Source organism: Stomoxys calcitrans, chromosome 4 (assembly GCF_963082655.1).
Source record: "Stomoxys calcitrans chromosome 4, idStoCalc2.1, whole genome shotgun sequence".
Taxonomy (NCBI): Eukaryota; Metazoa; Arthropoda; class Insecta; order Diptera; family Muscidae; genus Stomoxys; species Stomoxys calcitrans.
Window position 1 is genome coordinate 130672708 of NC_081555.1, and position 16820 is coordinate 130689527.

The following is a 16820-nucleotide window of genomic DNA, read 5'->3' on the forward strand; positions in this document are numbered from 1 at the left end:
TCCCTTGGGGAAGGGTTCATTAATTACCCTTTCCCTTGGTAAGGGTACTTTTATTACACTTTATCTTGGTGAAGGGTACTTTTATTGCCTTATCCTTGGTGAAGGGTACTTTTATTACCCTTATCCTTGGTGAAGGGTACTTTTATTATCCTTTCCCTTGAAGAAGAAAACTTTTATTAATCTGATAAATCCACCTGATAAATCCACCCTAGACCAGATATTCATACTGCGCCAAATCCTGGAAAAGACCCGAGAAGGAAAAATCAACACCTACCATCTCTTTGTTGACTACAAAGCCGCCTTCGACACCCCTTTACGTTCAAAGGCATTTCAAGCCATGTCTGAGTTTTGTATCCCTGCTAAATTAATAAGACTCTACAGGATGACATTTGCTGATACGCGTTCCTCAGTAAGAATAGGAAAGAATCTCTCCGAACCATTTATTACAAAACAAGGTTTAAGACAAGGAGACAGCCGATCTCTTTAATATCCTATTGGAGAAGATTATACAAGATGCAGATGTGAATAGATAACTTTATCTACATCGGCACCGCCATAACCGAAATGAATGACACCAGTTTTGAGATTAAGCGAAGAATAATACTGGTAAACAGATGCTACTTTGGACTAAGTGAGCAGTTTAGAAACAAGGCCACCTCTCGACAGACGAAGATTACACTATACTAGACAATGATACTACCCGTGCTGATATATGTTTCTGAAGCATGGGTACTTGTGAAAGCAGACGAGGCAGTGCTTGGAGTGTTTGCGAGAAAGATTCTTCATAAAATATATGAACCCGTTTGCGTTAATGGAGAATATAGGCGACGTATGAACCACGAGCTGTATGACGACGATAGCATAGTTACACACATGAAAATACAACGGCTGCGTTGGATGTTGTCAGAATAGATGAAGAAGCTCCAGCAAAGAAGTCTTTTGAAGGCGAACAAGGTGGTACACGCAAACCGGGAAGGCCAAAAGCCCAATGGAAAGGTCAAGTGGTGGGAGACACCTTGAAACTTGATTTCAGAGATTTTAGAATGAGCGCGGAAGATCGAGGCGCTTGTAGCGCTATTCTACTTTTGGATAGTGGAACAAACATTCTGTCATAGCCAATTAAAGTAAAGTAGGCTAAACTTTTTTACAATGATTTCACCCAAGACTTCCAATTAATTTTATTAAATTTGGTTTTGCTCGGTCTGTGCATTGATATTGCTTTGATAGAAATCGATCTCATATTTATACTTCTCATGATTTATACTTCTCTGAAATATAGGAGGGAGGAAATTTACAATAGTATGGGTACTATCGATATTTATTATTAGAAATATCGAATGTTGCCATTATCGATAGTGTGCCAGTTTTGTAACAAAGTTTTAATGAGGACAAAATATTTCTTTTAAATTTACAAAAATCTAATTTGTGCAAAACCTTTGTGATAAAAAAAAGATAATGATATTGTTTTGTTTTTTTTTTTTTTTTGTCATAATAATTAAAGCTTTTTGTGGTCACAATTTCAAAACAAAAATCCACTTTTGTGTGTTAGATTTGAAAAACATTTAATAATGTTGGTTGTTATCGCTCATACTACAATAAAAACTAATTTAGTTTGAGTAATCAATTACTTTCAATAACTTTCGAAGGAGTAAAGCTAGCCGCTCGAAATTTTGCACAAATACTTCTTATAAATGTAGGTCGGTTGGGATTGTAAATGGGCCAAATCAGTCTATGTTTTGATATAGCTGCCATATAAACCGATCTTGGGTCTTGACTTCTCGAGCCTCTAGAGGGCGCAAATCTCGTCCGATTATACTAAAATTTTGCACGTGGCGTTTTGGTATCACTGCACTAAGTATGGTTCAAGTCGGTCCATAACCTGATATAGCTGCCATATAAACCGATCTTGGGACTTGACTTCTTGAGCCTCTAGAGGGCGCACTTCTCGTCCGATTTGACTGAAATTTTGCACGTTGTGTTTTGGTGTCACCTCCAACAACTGTGCAACGTATGATTCAAATCGGTTCATAGTCTGGTATAGCTGTCATATAAACCGATCTTGGGTCTTGACTTCTTGAGCCTCTAGAGGGCGCACTTCTCGTCCGATTTGACTGAAATTTTGCACGTTCTGTTTTGGTGTAACCTCCAACAACTGTGTAAAGTATGATTCAAATCGGTCCATAACCTGATATAGCTACCATATAAACCGATCTTGGGTCTTGACTTCTTGATCCTCTAGAGGGCGCACTTCTCGTCCGATTTGACTGAAATTTTGCACGTTATGTTTTGGTGTCAACTCCAACAACTGTGTAAAGTATGATTCAAATCGGTTCATAATCTGGTATAGCTGTCATATAAACCGATCTGGGATCTTGAATTGTGGAGCCAATAGGGCGCGCTATTTTTATCCGAAATTTTGCATGAGGTGTTCTGTTATGACTTCCAATAACTGTGCTAAGTATGGCGCAAATCGGTACGTAACCTGATATAGCTGCCATAGAAACCGATCTGGGATCGTGACTTCTTGAGCCTCTAGAGAGCGCAGTTATTGTCCAATTTGGCTGCAATTTTGTAGAACGGCTTCTCTTATGACGTCCAACATATGTGTCTAATATGGTCTGAATCGATCAATAACTTGGTACAGCTACCATATAAACCGATCTCCCGATTTTGCTTCTTGAGCCCCTACAAGGCGCAATTCTTATCCGAATGAACTAAAATATTACACAATAGCATATACTTTTCCAATATTCTTTGTTTGCCTAAAAAGAGATACTGCGCATAGAACTCGACAAATGCGATCCATGGTGAAGGGTATATAAGATTCGGCCCGGCCGAACTTAGCACCCTCTTACTTGTTTTAGATTTTCAGGAATAATATTGCCTGTGAAAATTCCAGATTTCCATAAAATTCGAGAACTTTGCTTATAAAACTTGTATTCGCAGACTTTTCACTTAAACGTTAGTATATCCAGTGAGCATTAGTCACGAAAATCTACAAAAAACAAAACGAACAAAAAATACAGGACAATGCTTAACCAAATCAAGATTGCTGATAATAAATCTTTTGTCTGCGCTACCATTAGAATTATGCTTTTCGGCAACTACAACAATAGCCACAACATCTACCCAAAAATTCGGGTAATTAACGTCATTATATTCCACATGGAAAAGCAAATTTGGAATTGCCTAATGTGAGCTCAGTTACATATTGAACACCATACGATAAACACGCACTATAATCTGTTAAACTATACCAAACAACTAATATTAAAAAAAAACTGTAGTTTTTTTTGCACCACAAAATGTGGAAAAAGTGGTTAAAAGTGCAGCAAATGCAAGAGACATTGGTTATCTTTCGTCGCAGTTTACTTTATCAGACCAAAGAATTCTTTCAAAATTCTACACTTCATGGTGTGCGTTATATTGCAGAGTCGGGACGACCTGCTGGCGAAAAGTAAGTGAATTTTTTGGATATTTCAGAGTATTCGAATCTTAAAGTTTTATTTTCCAAAAAAAGGTTGTGAGACAGAGACTTGTCAAATTTATCATAAATTTAGGCTAGGTTGAAAAAAGGGTGCAGATACAAATCCGCCCCATGCCACTAAAGCCAGTAATCGGCTTGTTGTGTGCTCTAAGTACAAAAAAAGTAACCTTGAAAAAGAAAAATTTAAGTTGGGAATTCCGTGCTACTTACAAAATCCTTAATAGTTTTCAATACCACTCCCCTAAATTGGTTCATGTCTGATATTGTGTCTCCACCTAAGTTCCGGTATCTGTTGGACGCGAAAGCCGGGCAATGACAAAGGAAATGCTCCAACATCTCATCAACTTCCCCGCATGACCTACACATGCTATCACTTGCCGCAACGATTTTACATAAGTGAGCTCGTAGTCCTATGTGTCCCGTTATGATACCAATAGCTATACTGACCTCATTCTTGCTTCCTTTCAGTAATAGCCTCGTCTTCTCACGATCTGGATCCCCATAGGATTTTCGCCGTCCCACCGACCGTTTCGCTGTTCCACAATGTTGCATTCGAATTCGTCGCCCACTCTCTTAACTCGGACTGTGTCGACCCGAAAGGCTTCGTGTTAACCAAGTTTATTGACGGCAGTCCTCTGTCCTTCACCGCCAAATCGTCTACCCTTTCATTCCCACTTACTCGTTATGGCCCGGCACCCAAACGATGCCGATTTTCCCATCCTCAGAGAATGCGTTAATCTCCTTCTTACACTGCAAGACCGTTCGTGACCTTACCGTCCTGGTTGTTATTGCCCTTATGGCAATTTTACTGTCGGTCAAGATGTTCACACCAATAGCTATACTGACCTCATTCTTGCTTCCTTTCAGTAATAGCCTCGTCTTCTCACGATCTGGATCCCCATAGGATTTTCGCCGTCCCACCGACCGTTTCGCTGTTCCACAATGTTGCATTCGAATTCGTCGCCCACTCTCTTAACTCGGACTGTGTCGACCCGAAAGGCTTCGTGTTAACCAAGTTTATTGACGGCAGTCCTCTGTCCTTCACCGCCAAATCGTCTACCCTTTCATTCCCACTTACTCGTTATGGCCCGGCACCCAAACGATGCCGATTTTCCCATCCTCAGAGAATGCGTTAATCTCCTTCTTACACTGCAAGACCGTTCGTGACCTTACCGTCCTGGTTGTTATTGCCCTTATGGCAATTTTACTGTCGGTCAAGATGTTCACACTCGACGTCCTCGCGTTAGCACCACACCACTTCATGCATTCCGTCATCGCCCGGATCTCCTCATGCAGGACCGTATTATGGTCAGGCAGTCAGAAACAGATCTCAGTCCCTGGGTTCTCAATGTAGACCCCTAAACACAGTTTGTCCTCTAGTTTTGATACATACGTGTAACATGACCTTCCAGATAGCAATACTAGGGTTCCGTCAAACCAAGACAGTGCCGATGACAGCAGTGCCTCGCACACGACTTCAAGGTTCATCTCAGGTATCCGATCGGAAACCTCTTCCCTACCTTCCAGGTTCCCTATTGTCACCTCGATTAAACCGCCATGATATAAGCTGCTCTCATCCTCAATCCATTCTCCCATAGTCTTAAGTCTCATAACCGCAGAGGCTGCCTCAGACTTAATCGGTAAATCGGTCTAGTAATCTAGTGTCCTAGTGGGCGTGGTCCTCATCCCTTCGCCTATGCCAAGACAACATGTTCTCTGAACCTGTTGTATGGTCCTTATGTTGCACTTTTGCTCCATAGCTGTCCACCACACTATAGAGGCGTAAGTAAGTATTGGTCTAATCACGCTCCTGTAGAGCCAGTGGACTACCCTCGGATTTAGTCCCCAATTCGAGCCTACGGCCCGTCTACATAGTGCCCTACATCTGTGAGCCTTCTCAGTACGCTCCTGAATGTGACACTTTCAATTCAGTTTCCTGTCCAAGATCACTCCTAAGTATTTGACCTTGTCAGATATCGAAATTGTCTTATTGAGGAAACGTGGTGCGTTAAATTGGCCCGCCTTCGTCTTCCTCGTGAACAGTCATAATCCGTCTTCTCAGGGTTAACATTGAGAACTCTAGGTCTAGCACTTTCATATGCCATATGCAAGACCCTTTCGGCCCTTCTGCATAGCTGGTTCGGATCCTTACCCCTTAGAAGTATTGTAACATTGTCTGCATAGCAGACGGGTTCAAATCCTTCCTCAGTCAGCATCCGTAATAGGTCATTTATGGTGGTCACCCATAGGAGTGGCAATAAAATGCCGCTCTGTGGTATGCCCTGTAACACTTTCTTTCTTATATGTATGCCATGGGACACACAATTTATCCACCTGTTCCTTAGCATATGGTTTATCCAGTCTCTAAGGACCGGGTCCACCCGGTACTGGTTTAAGTATTGGATCAATATGCCGGTCTGCACATTGTTAAAAGCCCCCTCAATGTCAATGCATACCGCCAGGGTGTACGTTTTGGCATCGAAGTATTCTACTATTTTATGCCTATATCAAGGTAACCTTGAACCTTGCTGTTTGTATTTGAGCAGTTCGTTGGATGTCCTACTCTTTATCATGGTGTCCACAATACGTTCCATGGTTTTGAGTTGAAAGGACGTAAGGCTTATGGGTCTGTAGGCCTTGGGTGTAGCATAACTTGCCATGCCGGGCTTGGGTACAAACACCACCCTTGCCTCTTGCCAGGCCTTCGGAGTATATGCAAGTCCTAGGCACGCTGTGAAAATTTTAGCTAGACGAGGCGCCAGATAGTCTGCGTCTTTCTTTAGGGTGACTTAAATGGTTTGAAGCGCTTCAAGGATTCCTTCACCAAATTCTGTAATTATAAACCTTCGATCAACGTCATTATTCCAAGATTCCGGTGACTTCGTGAGTCCCTTCGTATCCTGTGGAAAATGGGTTTTCATCAAAAGCCTCAACATGTCCTCCGTTGTCTCTGCTCTCACTCCCATGTCATCTACTAAAGTTTCAGTTTGGACATGGGTTTGTGAGAGAAACTTTTTTATCTTGGCGGCGTCATTAACGCTATCGACCTGTTCGCAGAAAAGCTTCCAGGAGGCACGTTTTTCCGCTCTGGTAATCTTATTGTATTCCTTGAGCCGTGCGTAGTACACATCCCAATAAACTTCCGTTTTTTACGACGTTCTCTGTTGAAAAGTCTGCAGACCTCTTTCCCAATATTGCGAATCTCCCCGGTCATCCAGGGTTTTTCTTGGGCTGATTTCCTTTCCCCAAGAGGACAACTATCTTCGAAGGACCCCACCAGTGCAGTCGTAATCCTGTTGACATTTCCATCAATTTCGTCTTCTAGGCTTGGACAATCTAAATTATCTGGCCCAACTCTTCTTCTGAGTAGTCTTCCGGATTTTGGCCATTTGGTTTTCAACTTATTACGGAAGCTTATCGAATTTGGCGCTGGCCGTGCTATTCTAAACTTAATGTAGCGATGGTCAGAGAAAGAGTGTTCCATGGACACCCTCCAATCCTGGACCTCATCGATTAGATTTTCTGAACATATTGTCACATCTAAAACCAACTCCCTAATCCTATTAACAAAGGTAGCGGTGTTACCAATATTAAGCGTTATTAGGTCGTTAGTATTCAAGAACTCTGCCAGAGCTTGGCCCGCTCATTAATGTTGGTACTACCCCACGAAATGTGGTGAGAGTTCGCATCACACCCTATTAGTACCTCTTTTCCTGTCTGTTTTGCTTTCCTCACCAACCGTTGCAGCTCCGACGTGGGTGGCGGTGTCGTATACTCCACCGTCTCCCTGTCTCACCACTGTTGCATCCGACGTTGATAACTCTGGGGAAAATATTGGTCGTCCAGTAAATGGGCATCTTGGGAGTGGGTGATGATCTCATCGTCTGCTCCCTGTTCTTTAGACTGCTTTAACTTTCCTGTCACTGCACTGCCTGATTTCATCGTTTTATGTTCTTTGCCTAGTCCAGTCTTCCGACTTTTTATAAAGTCGGTAATGGTTCCATCGTCGGGTCCCTGTTCGTTAAGCTGTATTGGGTTTCCATTCCCTGTATTGCCTGATGTTTTAATACTAGGATCTTTACCTATGTTAGCCTTCCATATCTAAAGTAAATGGGCTTCTTGGGAGTAGGTGATGGTACCATCATCGGCTCCCTGTTCGTTGGGTTGCATTGAGAATCCTGTCGCTGCGTTGCCAAATGTTTCAATATTAGGATCTTTACTTATCCCAGAATTCCGAATCTTTAAGGCGGTGATGGATTCGTCGTCGGGTTCATGTTTGTTAGGCTGTGTTGGGTCTCTCGCCACTGCACTGTCAGATATTTTAGTATTAGGATCTTTGCTTCTTCTAGTCTTTCCAATATTGAGAGATGCAGTGATTGTCTAGTTGTCGGCCCCCTATTTGTTGGGCGGTGTTGAGTCACCTACCACTACACGGCCTGATGTCTGCCTATCCTAGTCTTCCCAATCTTGAAAAAGACAGCTTTGCTCCCGTAGTGTGCCATGCCTTAAGTCTTAGCCAAACTTGTCACGGAGACTAGATCAATGCCAACCACAAAGAGAGTTCCTTCCTCCTTCTCCTCCCTGTGGAAGACCTCCCACTTCTCTGCGGCCAAACCTTGGTTTTGCTTGCCCAAGAATCCTAACATGCGTTCCGTCGCAAATTTACTGCCCCATCCCTTGATGAAGACCGTAACTTTTGTGAGCTGGGGGATATCCATCTTTTTCACCAGATCGAGATTTGCGCCCTCCCAAGGAGCGTGAATACCTCTGACGAGCTGTTTGACAGTATCAACACATTCCGCCGACACTAAACGCAGCGTAAAAATGTGCCCTCTAAGCTCGTAGCTCATAATTTGTATGGGTGGACCCTCTACAGAGTTCCGCACATGTTCAAAAATCCGATCGTTAACCAAATCCTCCACTTGGTGCCGATGATCTGGTGGAATCCTACCGGATGCACAGCCGGTATTGATGACTGCATAAGTCAACTCATCACTGTTGTGCTTCCTTGCCACTCTGGCTTAAGAGGGCGGCTCCTTACCATTCTCAGCGACCATCTTCTCCTTCCGTGATGGCTGTGGCTCAGATCGGTCTAGATCTAGATATAGCAGCCATATAGTCCAATCTCTCGATTTAAGGTCTTAGGCCCATAACACTCATTAGTTGTCCGATTTCGCCGAAGTTTGGGACAGTGAGTTGTGTTAGGCCCCTCGACATATTTCTGCAATTTGGCCCAGATCGGTCCAGATTTTGTTATAGCTGGCATATAAACCAATCACTCGATTAAAGTTCTTCTGCCCATAAAAGACGTATTTATTGTCCGATTTTACCAAAATTTTGAACAGTGAGTTGTGTTAGGCCCTTCGACATCCCTATTCAATTTGGCTCAGATTTGGATATAGCTGCCATATGACCGATCGACCATATGGCAGCTATAGTCTTTGTTAGGCTTTTTGACATCCGTGTCGCATATGGTTCAGATCGGTCTATATTTGGATGTAGATACGATATAGCGGCTATGGGGGCATATATTATCCAGGTGGTGGATATTCAAAGTTCGGCCCGGCCGATTTTAACGCCTTTTTACTTGTTATTAATACACAGAAATTCTATAATTTTTTTCTCTACAGATTTATGTGGTTTTGTTTTACATCAATTGGTGCGGTCACAGCATTGGTGATTATTATGAGTTTGTGGGAGAAATTTCAGACAAATCCTACTATAACAGGTCTAGATACAGATTTCCATAACCAAAATGTGGTTTTCCCAACGACCGTTGTATGTCCTGAAATTGCCTTCGACCATGACAAGTCATTTGAGGTGGCCCTTAATAAATTGGCGTAAGTTTTTATTAAGCATATAAAAAATAAAAAAATAAATTGGATACGTTTTTATTAAGTAAAGGGCGATGTTATAAGCATAGTTTGTTTTTAATCTAATAAAACACTCATCATAATATTTTTTTAATTTTTGTGCCAAATTTTCACTTTACGATTTTTTAAATTTTGCCCTTTTTCAGCAACTATGACCCTTCTTTGGCTGGCTACATAGTGCCCTTTTTGGAGCTCTTACCTTCATTGTCCTTTGAGACCTTCAATGAGGCCGAAGTTATTGCAAGCTCTGTGGACATGGAAGGTGTCAATGATCTAACATTACGTCAATGGGCTTTTGCGGTACACAAGGAACCAAACGTTGCTAAAATTTTTTTACTAAGTAAAAGTTGTCTTCTTTTGTCTTTTTAGTCTGTCATCAACTGTGAAGATGTCCTAACTGAATGTAAATATCGTGATGAACCCATCAAATGTTGTGATGCATTTCATCCCGTCTATACCGAACATGGCTATTGTTTTGGCTTTAACAGTCGTTTTATCTCTACAGAGGATGGGGAGTAAGTTACAAAAAATTTATTTTCAAAAAAAGGTAAATTTGAATTAAATTTTTTTACAGTGTAAAGTCGGGACCACCACATGACTTGTATGAAACCGATAAGAAATGGGCCTTATTTTTTGTACCCAACAGTACGGTAAAGGTAAGATTACAAATACCCCCACAATTTAATCGTTTAACCCATATATTACACATTTTGAACACACAACACTGTATCGTCTTCCCAAGAAATCATTTATTTTCAAAAAATATATTATTATAGTTTATTGATGCCTTATGATTTAAATTTTAATATTTTACAAAGACCAACGCATTCTCGTCTACTTTCAATTTTATTAGATCTTTATATTCTCTAATGAAGAATACTTTGGCCAGGACTTTAATCCTCAAATAGAATGGTCCGAAGGTGAGGTAGTTGAAGTACGTATATCTAAAAAGAACACCTATACTACGGATGATGCTCGTCAGCTGTCCATTGGGTAAGAAACTGTTCAAATTTAAGAAATAGAATTTTTCCTCAATCGAACCATGTTATTTAAATTTTGATAATTAGACGTCTGGTTTTCAATCTGGCCACACTTTGTCTTTTTACAGCTGTCAATCTTTTTTTTATACCCTACACCACTACTGTGGTACAGGGTATTATAACTTGGTGCATTTGTTTATACCACCCAGAAGGAAGAGAAATAGACCCATTGATAAGTATGCCGAACGACTTCCACTTCCGATCACTTCCTGATTCGATTTAGCTATGTCCGTCTGTCCATGTTAATTTGTGTACACAGGTCGCAATTTTTTACCGACCGTCTTCAAATTTGGTACAGGCATGTTTTCCGGCATGTTCTCTGACTTCTGAATATATCTCATCGTAATAGGTTTCGAGAATAGGAACTTCCTTAGCCTGGAGGCCTCAGATGTATCCCCCACGGAGCTGTACAATTTCACCCACGATTCGTTCTGAGTCTTTTTTAGCTCGCCCTTATGTATAATATATATACTAGACGAACCTGGCCCGATCCGCTGCGCCTTCTTTAACTCTTTAATATCTTTTAAGAGTGGGGACACTTCGCCCTGAATGTGAATATCGAACTCGTGCCATTGTAGCATATATCCGCCTATGACGCTGAATTGTCGTGATTGATCTGTATATCCATTTGATGGGTTTTGGGCGGCCCCCGAGGCACCAGACTACAACAATAGAGCCATATTTTGTTTTTTGTGACGGTAGGTTACATTAGGTTAGGTTGAAAAGAGGGTACAGATATTAATCTGCCCCATGCCACTATAGACATACACCTAACCCAGTAATCGGCTTGTTGTGCGCTCTAAAAACTAAAAAGTAACCTCGAAGAAAAAAATTTTAATTTTTGGGAAAAGCTCCAACGTCTCTCTATTTTCCCACATGCCCCACACATGCTGGCCTTCACTGCCAAATCGTCTGCCCTATCATTCCCCCTTACTCCGTTATGGCGCGGTACTCAAACGATGCGGATTGTGCCATCCTCAGAGAGGGCTTTAATCTCCTTCTTACACTCCATGGTGACTGTAAGAATGGAAAAAAAATTGGAACGAATCGCATAACCAATCACCGCGATCTGGTGTTTTTAAAAATTAGGGTAATGAGAAGTTAATTTTATCAAATTCGTGCAACACTCCAAAATGCCTTTAATTTGAGCCCCATATTGCCATGGTCGATACCGGTACTCTGAAAATAGATATCAAATTCGTTCTTTACCCCAAATACCGTTGATTTCAGCTCCAATTTGCCATAGTCGGATATGAAGTTCAGTTTAGGTAACGCTCTAAAGCACCCCCTAAACTGAACTTCATATCCCCCCAAACACTTGGCTCCAAAATTGGATATCAAATTCGTTTTCAACTCTCAAATACCTCTCATTTGAGTCCCATATTGTCATAATGGGGCAAATAGCCCATTTGACGTATCTTTAGAAGGAAAATCGTCGCCTGGGCTTGAACACAAATTTTAATGACTTATTGTTATCTACTCCCAAATACCTTTCATTTGAGTCTCATATAGCCATGGTCGGCTAATATGCCCATTTGGGGGTGGGGCGACCTCCCATTACTTGGAGCTAATATTTTATGCCATATTTGTAATTTAATGCCGAATACTTTTCATTTGAGTCCCATATTGATAGGAACGCCGGAGGAGTTTAGGGGTTGGAACCGCCCTTTTTAGTACGAATAAATTAATTATTCGTACTAAAAAGTAATTTTTGGTACTTTTTAGTACGAATATCACCAAATCCAGCCTTATGCCGTGCCTATGACCGAAGACCAACATTCATACAAAATTTCATGAATCTAGCTTTAGCCGTTTGGGCTGGGCGATGATCAGTCAGTCAGTCAACCAGCAATCAGTCATCAGCAATCACTTTATAGGGTCGCAAATGGATATTACGATGTGTTGCAAACGAAATGACAAAATTAATACACCCCCATCCTTCGGTGAGATCGGTCCCGAAAGTATAGATGGCGGTAGAAGTATGAAGCTAAATATTTTCGTTAAATGTGGCAACTTTCTAAAACATATCTGTTCAGGTTCAAGACGCCACCGTGTTTAGTTTTTATACCCAGTACCATAGGATGGGAGTATACTAATCTATACCGCATAAAGTGTATATATTCTTGATCGTCTCGACATTCTGAGTCGATCTAGCCATGCCCGTACGACCATCCGTCCATCTGTCGAAATCACGATAGCGGCGTACAGCCACTTGAAATTTTGCACAGATACTTATAATTGATCGGAGGCCACTGTAGCGCAGAGGTTAGCATGTCCGCCTATGACGCTGAACGCCTGGGTTTGAGACCATCAGAAAAAATTTTCAGTGGTGGTTTTCCCCTCCTAGTGCTGGCAACATTTGTGAGGTACTATGCCATGTAAAACTTCTCCCCAAAGAGGTGTCGCACTCCGGCACGCCGTTCGGACTCGACTATAAAAAGGAGGACCCTTATCATTGAGCTTAAACTTGAATCGGACTGCACTCATTGATATGTGAGTCATATCGATTCAGATTTAGATATAGCTCCCACATAAAGCGAAATTTTCGTCCGATTTGGCTGAAATCGAGCACTGTGCCAAGTACGGTTCAAATCGGTCTATAACCTGATATAGGTCCAATATAAACCAACCTCCCGATTTGACTTCATGAGTCTTTACGAGCCGCAATTTTTGTCCGATTTGGCTAAAATTTTGCATGCGGTGTTCTGTTACGACTCTTAACAACTGTGCCAAAGGTGGTTCTGATGTAGTAACTATTTTAAAACATTTCCATTAACTTAAATTGCTTAAATCTCCCTAACATTTTTTAAATAATATTCTCATTGCATATCCCAAAAATTTCTTTGGTAGGCAACGCAAATGCATTTTCCACGATGAGGTCAAACTGAAATATTTTCCCGAAGAATATACATTTTCATCCTGCATGAAAGAGTGTCGCATGAAAAAGGCCATTAATTTATGCAAATGCTTACCCTCCTTTTACAAGCCAGTTTGTAAGTATCAATTCCAACCTAACAAATGCAAAGTTATGTAATTATATAATTATGCTTCCTCTTATTAGCCAGTGTACCCATGTGTGGTCTAGACGAATTGTCCTGCTTGAGTGATGCTCGCAATAATATAACCAACATCAAGGACTGCATGCAATGTGAATTGAGTTGTTCCAAAACCGTATACAACATAGAGAAGCTAATAAAGAGGTATGTTATGCATGTTAATGAAAACGTTTAAATATTATAATAGTTGTTTTTGAAATTCCTTGTACTAGCGGGGACCGTGCCGATGCCTCAGGAGTGCTGGTGGAATTTTTAACTTGGCCCATTATTCGTTACAAACGTGAAGTTCTTTTTGGATGGGTAGATTTATTGGTCTCTTTTGGCGGTATTGCCAGTTTGTTTTTGGGGTTTTCTTTACTCTCGGGAGTAGAGATAATCTACTATTTCACCTTAAGGGCTTGTTGCATGGTCTATAAGAATCGTGTAAGTTTTTTCAAAATTTTATTTAGTATTTGAAGATTCTATGTAGTTATTTATATTTTAATTTAATAAAATTGTTTAGCAAGAACTCTATGAAATCGAACAACGTATACAATGCGAACCCCCACCACCAATCAATATGAGTTTGCGCATGAAGTCTTATGCAGCCCCCATTGTAGTTATGGAACAAGATCCCTTAAATGATGAAGTCAAGACATTGGTAAATAACCCAAGCGATAATCCACCAGACTATGAAGAGTTTGGAAGTCGTCGACGCAAAGCAGATAAGGTAGCTAATAAAATGAAATTAATTCATATGCTATACAAAATATTATCCTTGCTTATCTAAGAAAATGTTCTTCTTTTTCATTACAGGATTATTCAACTTTTGCAAAATCGTTATATAAGACTCCCAAAATTCTACCCAGTTATGCAGATGCTTCAAACTCAACCTGGGAGTTTGGACAATATTTACCATAAAATCGAAATTGAATATTTGGCTCGTCTCAGAATATTTATGAACAACAACAAAAATATTTGTGAAGTATCAAAAATATATGGATCACAGTTAAAACAAGCAATAAACTAGCAAATGTTAGACATTTATTTCATGATGTACACCAATATGCAGGGACGGTAGACTCAATACAGCCTAACGAACAGGGACCTGATGATGGAACCATTACCGACTTTCTCAAGATTCGGAAGACTAGGATATGCAACGATCCTAATATTAAAACATCAGGCAGTGCAGTGACGGGAAACTCAATGACTTAATTCAGCAGCCATGGATGAGCCGAACAAAGTTTCTGGACTGAACCATATCAACTATCAATTATTCTATGCTAACACTGGTACCAGGTCGAGGACCTCCGTTAGGTGTTATAAAAATTTAAATCATGTATATCCCCCAGAGTTTTCAACGTCGGATGCAGCTCCCTGCATGAGACAGGGAGACGATGGAGCATACCTGGCATCACTTAATCTACCTTTCGACTCTCCGACACCGCCATCACGTCGGAGCTGCAAAGGTTGGTGAGGACAGCAAAACAGACAAAAAACGAAATACTAATGGGGTGCGATGCCAATTCTCACCACATTTCGTGGGGTAGTGCCAACATTAATAAACGGGGCCAAGCCCTGGCAGAATTCTTGAATACTAACGACCTAATAATACTTAATATTGGTAACACCGCTACCTTTGTTAATAGGATTAGGGAGTTGGTTTTAGATGTGACAATATGTTCGGAAAATCTAATCGATGAGGTTCAGGATTGGATGGTCTCCATGGAGCATTTCTTCTCAGACCATCGCTACATTAGGTTTACAATAGCACGGCCATCGCCGTTTGGGTGCCGGACCATAACGGAGTAAGGGGGAATGGAAGGGCAGATGATTTGACAGTGAAGGCCAGAGAACTGCCGTCAATAAACTTGGTTTACCCGAAGCCTTTCGAGTCGACGCAGTCCGATGTAAGGGCGTGGGCTAAGTATGCCTGCCTGCAATACTGTGGAACAGCGAAACGGTCGGTAGGGCGGCGAAAATCCTATGGGGGATCCAGATAGTGAGAAGACGAGGCTATTACTTAAAGGAAGCAAGAAGGAGATGGTATAGCTATTGGTGTCATGACGGGATACATAGGACTACGAGCTCACTTATGTAAAATCGGTACTGCAAGTGGGGAAGATGGTGAGATGGTTAGAGAATTTCCTTTGTCATTGCACGGATTTCGCGCCTAACAGATACCGGCACTTAGGTGGTGACACTATACCAAATATGAACCAACTAAGGGGAGTGGCATGAAAAACAATTAAGGATTTTGTAAGTAACCCGGAATTCCTAACATACAATTTTCTTTTTCGAGGTTATTTTTAGAGGACACAACAAGCCGATTACTGGCTTAGGTGTATGTCTATAGTGCTATGGGCCAAATTAATATCTGCACCCTCTTTTCAACCTAACCTAACCTAGGATAAAATTAATATCGGCCAATAACAATCGAAGGTCCTGTTGAGTTCATCTATTGGGTTGCCCAGTAATTGCGGATTTTTCATATAGTCGGCGTTGACAAATCTTTTCACAGCTTGTGACTCTGTAATTGCATTCTTTCTTCCGTCAGTTATCAGCTGTTACTTTTAGCTTGCTTTAGAAAAAAAGTGTAAAAAAAAAACTATATTTGATTAAAGTTCATTCTAAGTTTTATTAAAAATGCATTTACTTTCTATTAAAAAATCCGCAATTACTTTTTGGGCAACTCATAGATCCCAATAGTAGATAGTGCTTGACTTGCGTTTACCCACTCCGATATCATATGAAAGGTGATATCCACTTACTCTTGGAGCCCACTATGCAATTAAATCTAGAAGAATAATATTCCATTTTAACCGCATTAATAAAACTGTTAACTTTTCTCCTTTAAATACCCCTTTCCCACAGTGGAGGAATAAACACATTTTTATACCCTCCACCACAGGATGGGGGTATACTAATTTCGTCATTCTGTTTGTTACTCCTCGAAAATATTCGCCTAAGACTCCATAAAGTGTATATATTTTTGATCGTTATGACATTTTAAGTCGGACATGGCTAAATCGTCAATCCGTCTGTCTGTCGAAAGCACTCTAACTTTCGAAGAAGCAAAGCTAGCCGTTTGAAATTTTGCACAAATACTTCATATTAGTGTAGGTCAGTTGGGATTGTAAATGGGCCATATCGGTTTATGTTTTGATATAGCTGCCATATAAACCGATCTTAGATGTTAACTTCTTGAGCCTCTAGAGGGCGCAATTTTTGTCCGATTTGTCTGAAATTTTGAATGAGTAGTTTTGTCATGATTTCCAACAGCTATGTATGGATGAAATTGGTTCATAACCTGATATAGCTGTCCTATAAACCAATCTGGGGTCTTGACTTCTTGAGCCTCTAGAGGACGTAATTCTTATCC

The 16820-nt window shown here is 40.9% G+C and overlaps 1 protein-coding gene across 1 annotated transcript; it reads left to right on the forward strand.

Annotated features, from left to right (window-relative positions):
• Positions 1–3305: 3305 nt before the first annotated feature.
• LOC106086467 (sodium channel protein Nach-like) lies at positions 3306–14402 on the forward strand. Its single transcript, XM_013251156.2, has 11 exons — positions 3306–3457; positions 9118–9327; positions 9507–9660; positions 9730–9875; positions 9935–10016; positions 10214–10353; positions 13251–13393; positions 13462–13600; positions 13669–13879; positions 13959–14165; positions 14252–14402. The coding sequence occupies exons 1-11, from the start codon at positions 3306–3308 to the stop codon at positions 14354–14356; spliced, it is 1689 nt and encodes a 562-aa protein (XP_013106610.2). The 3' UTR covers positions 14357–14402.
• Positions 14403–16820: the final 2418 nt, after the last annotated feature.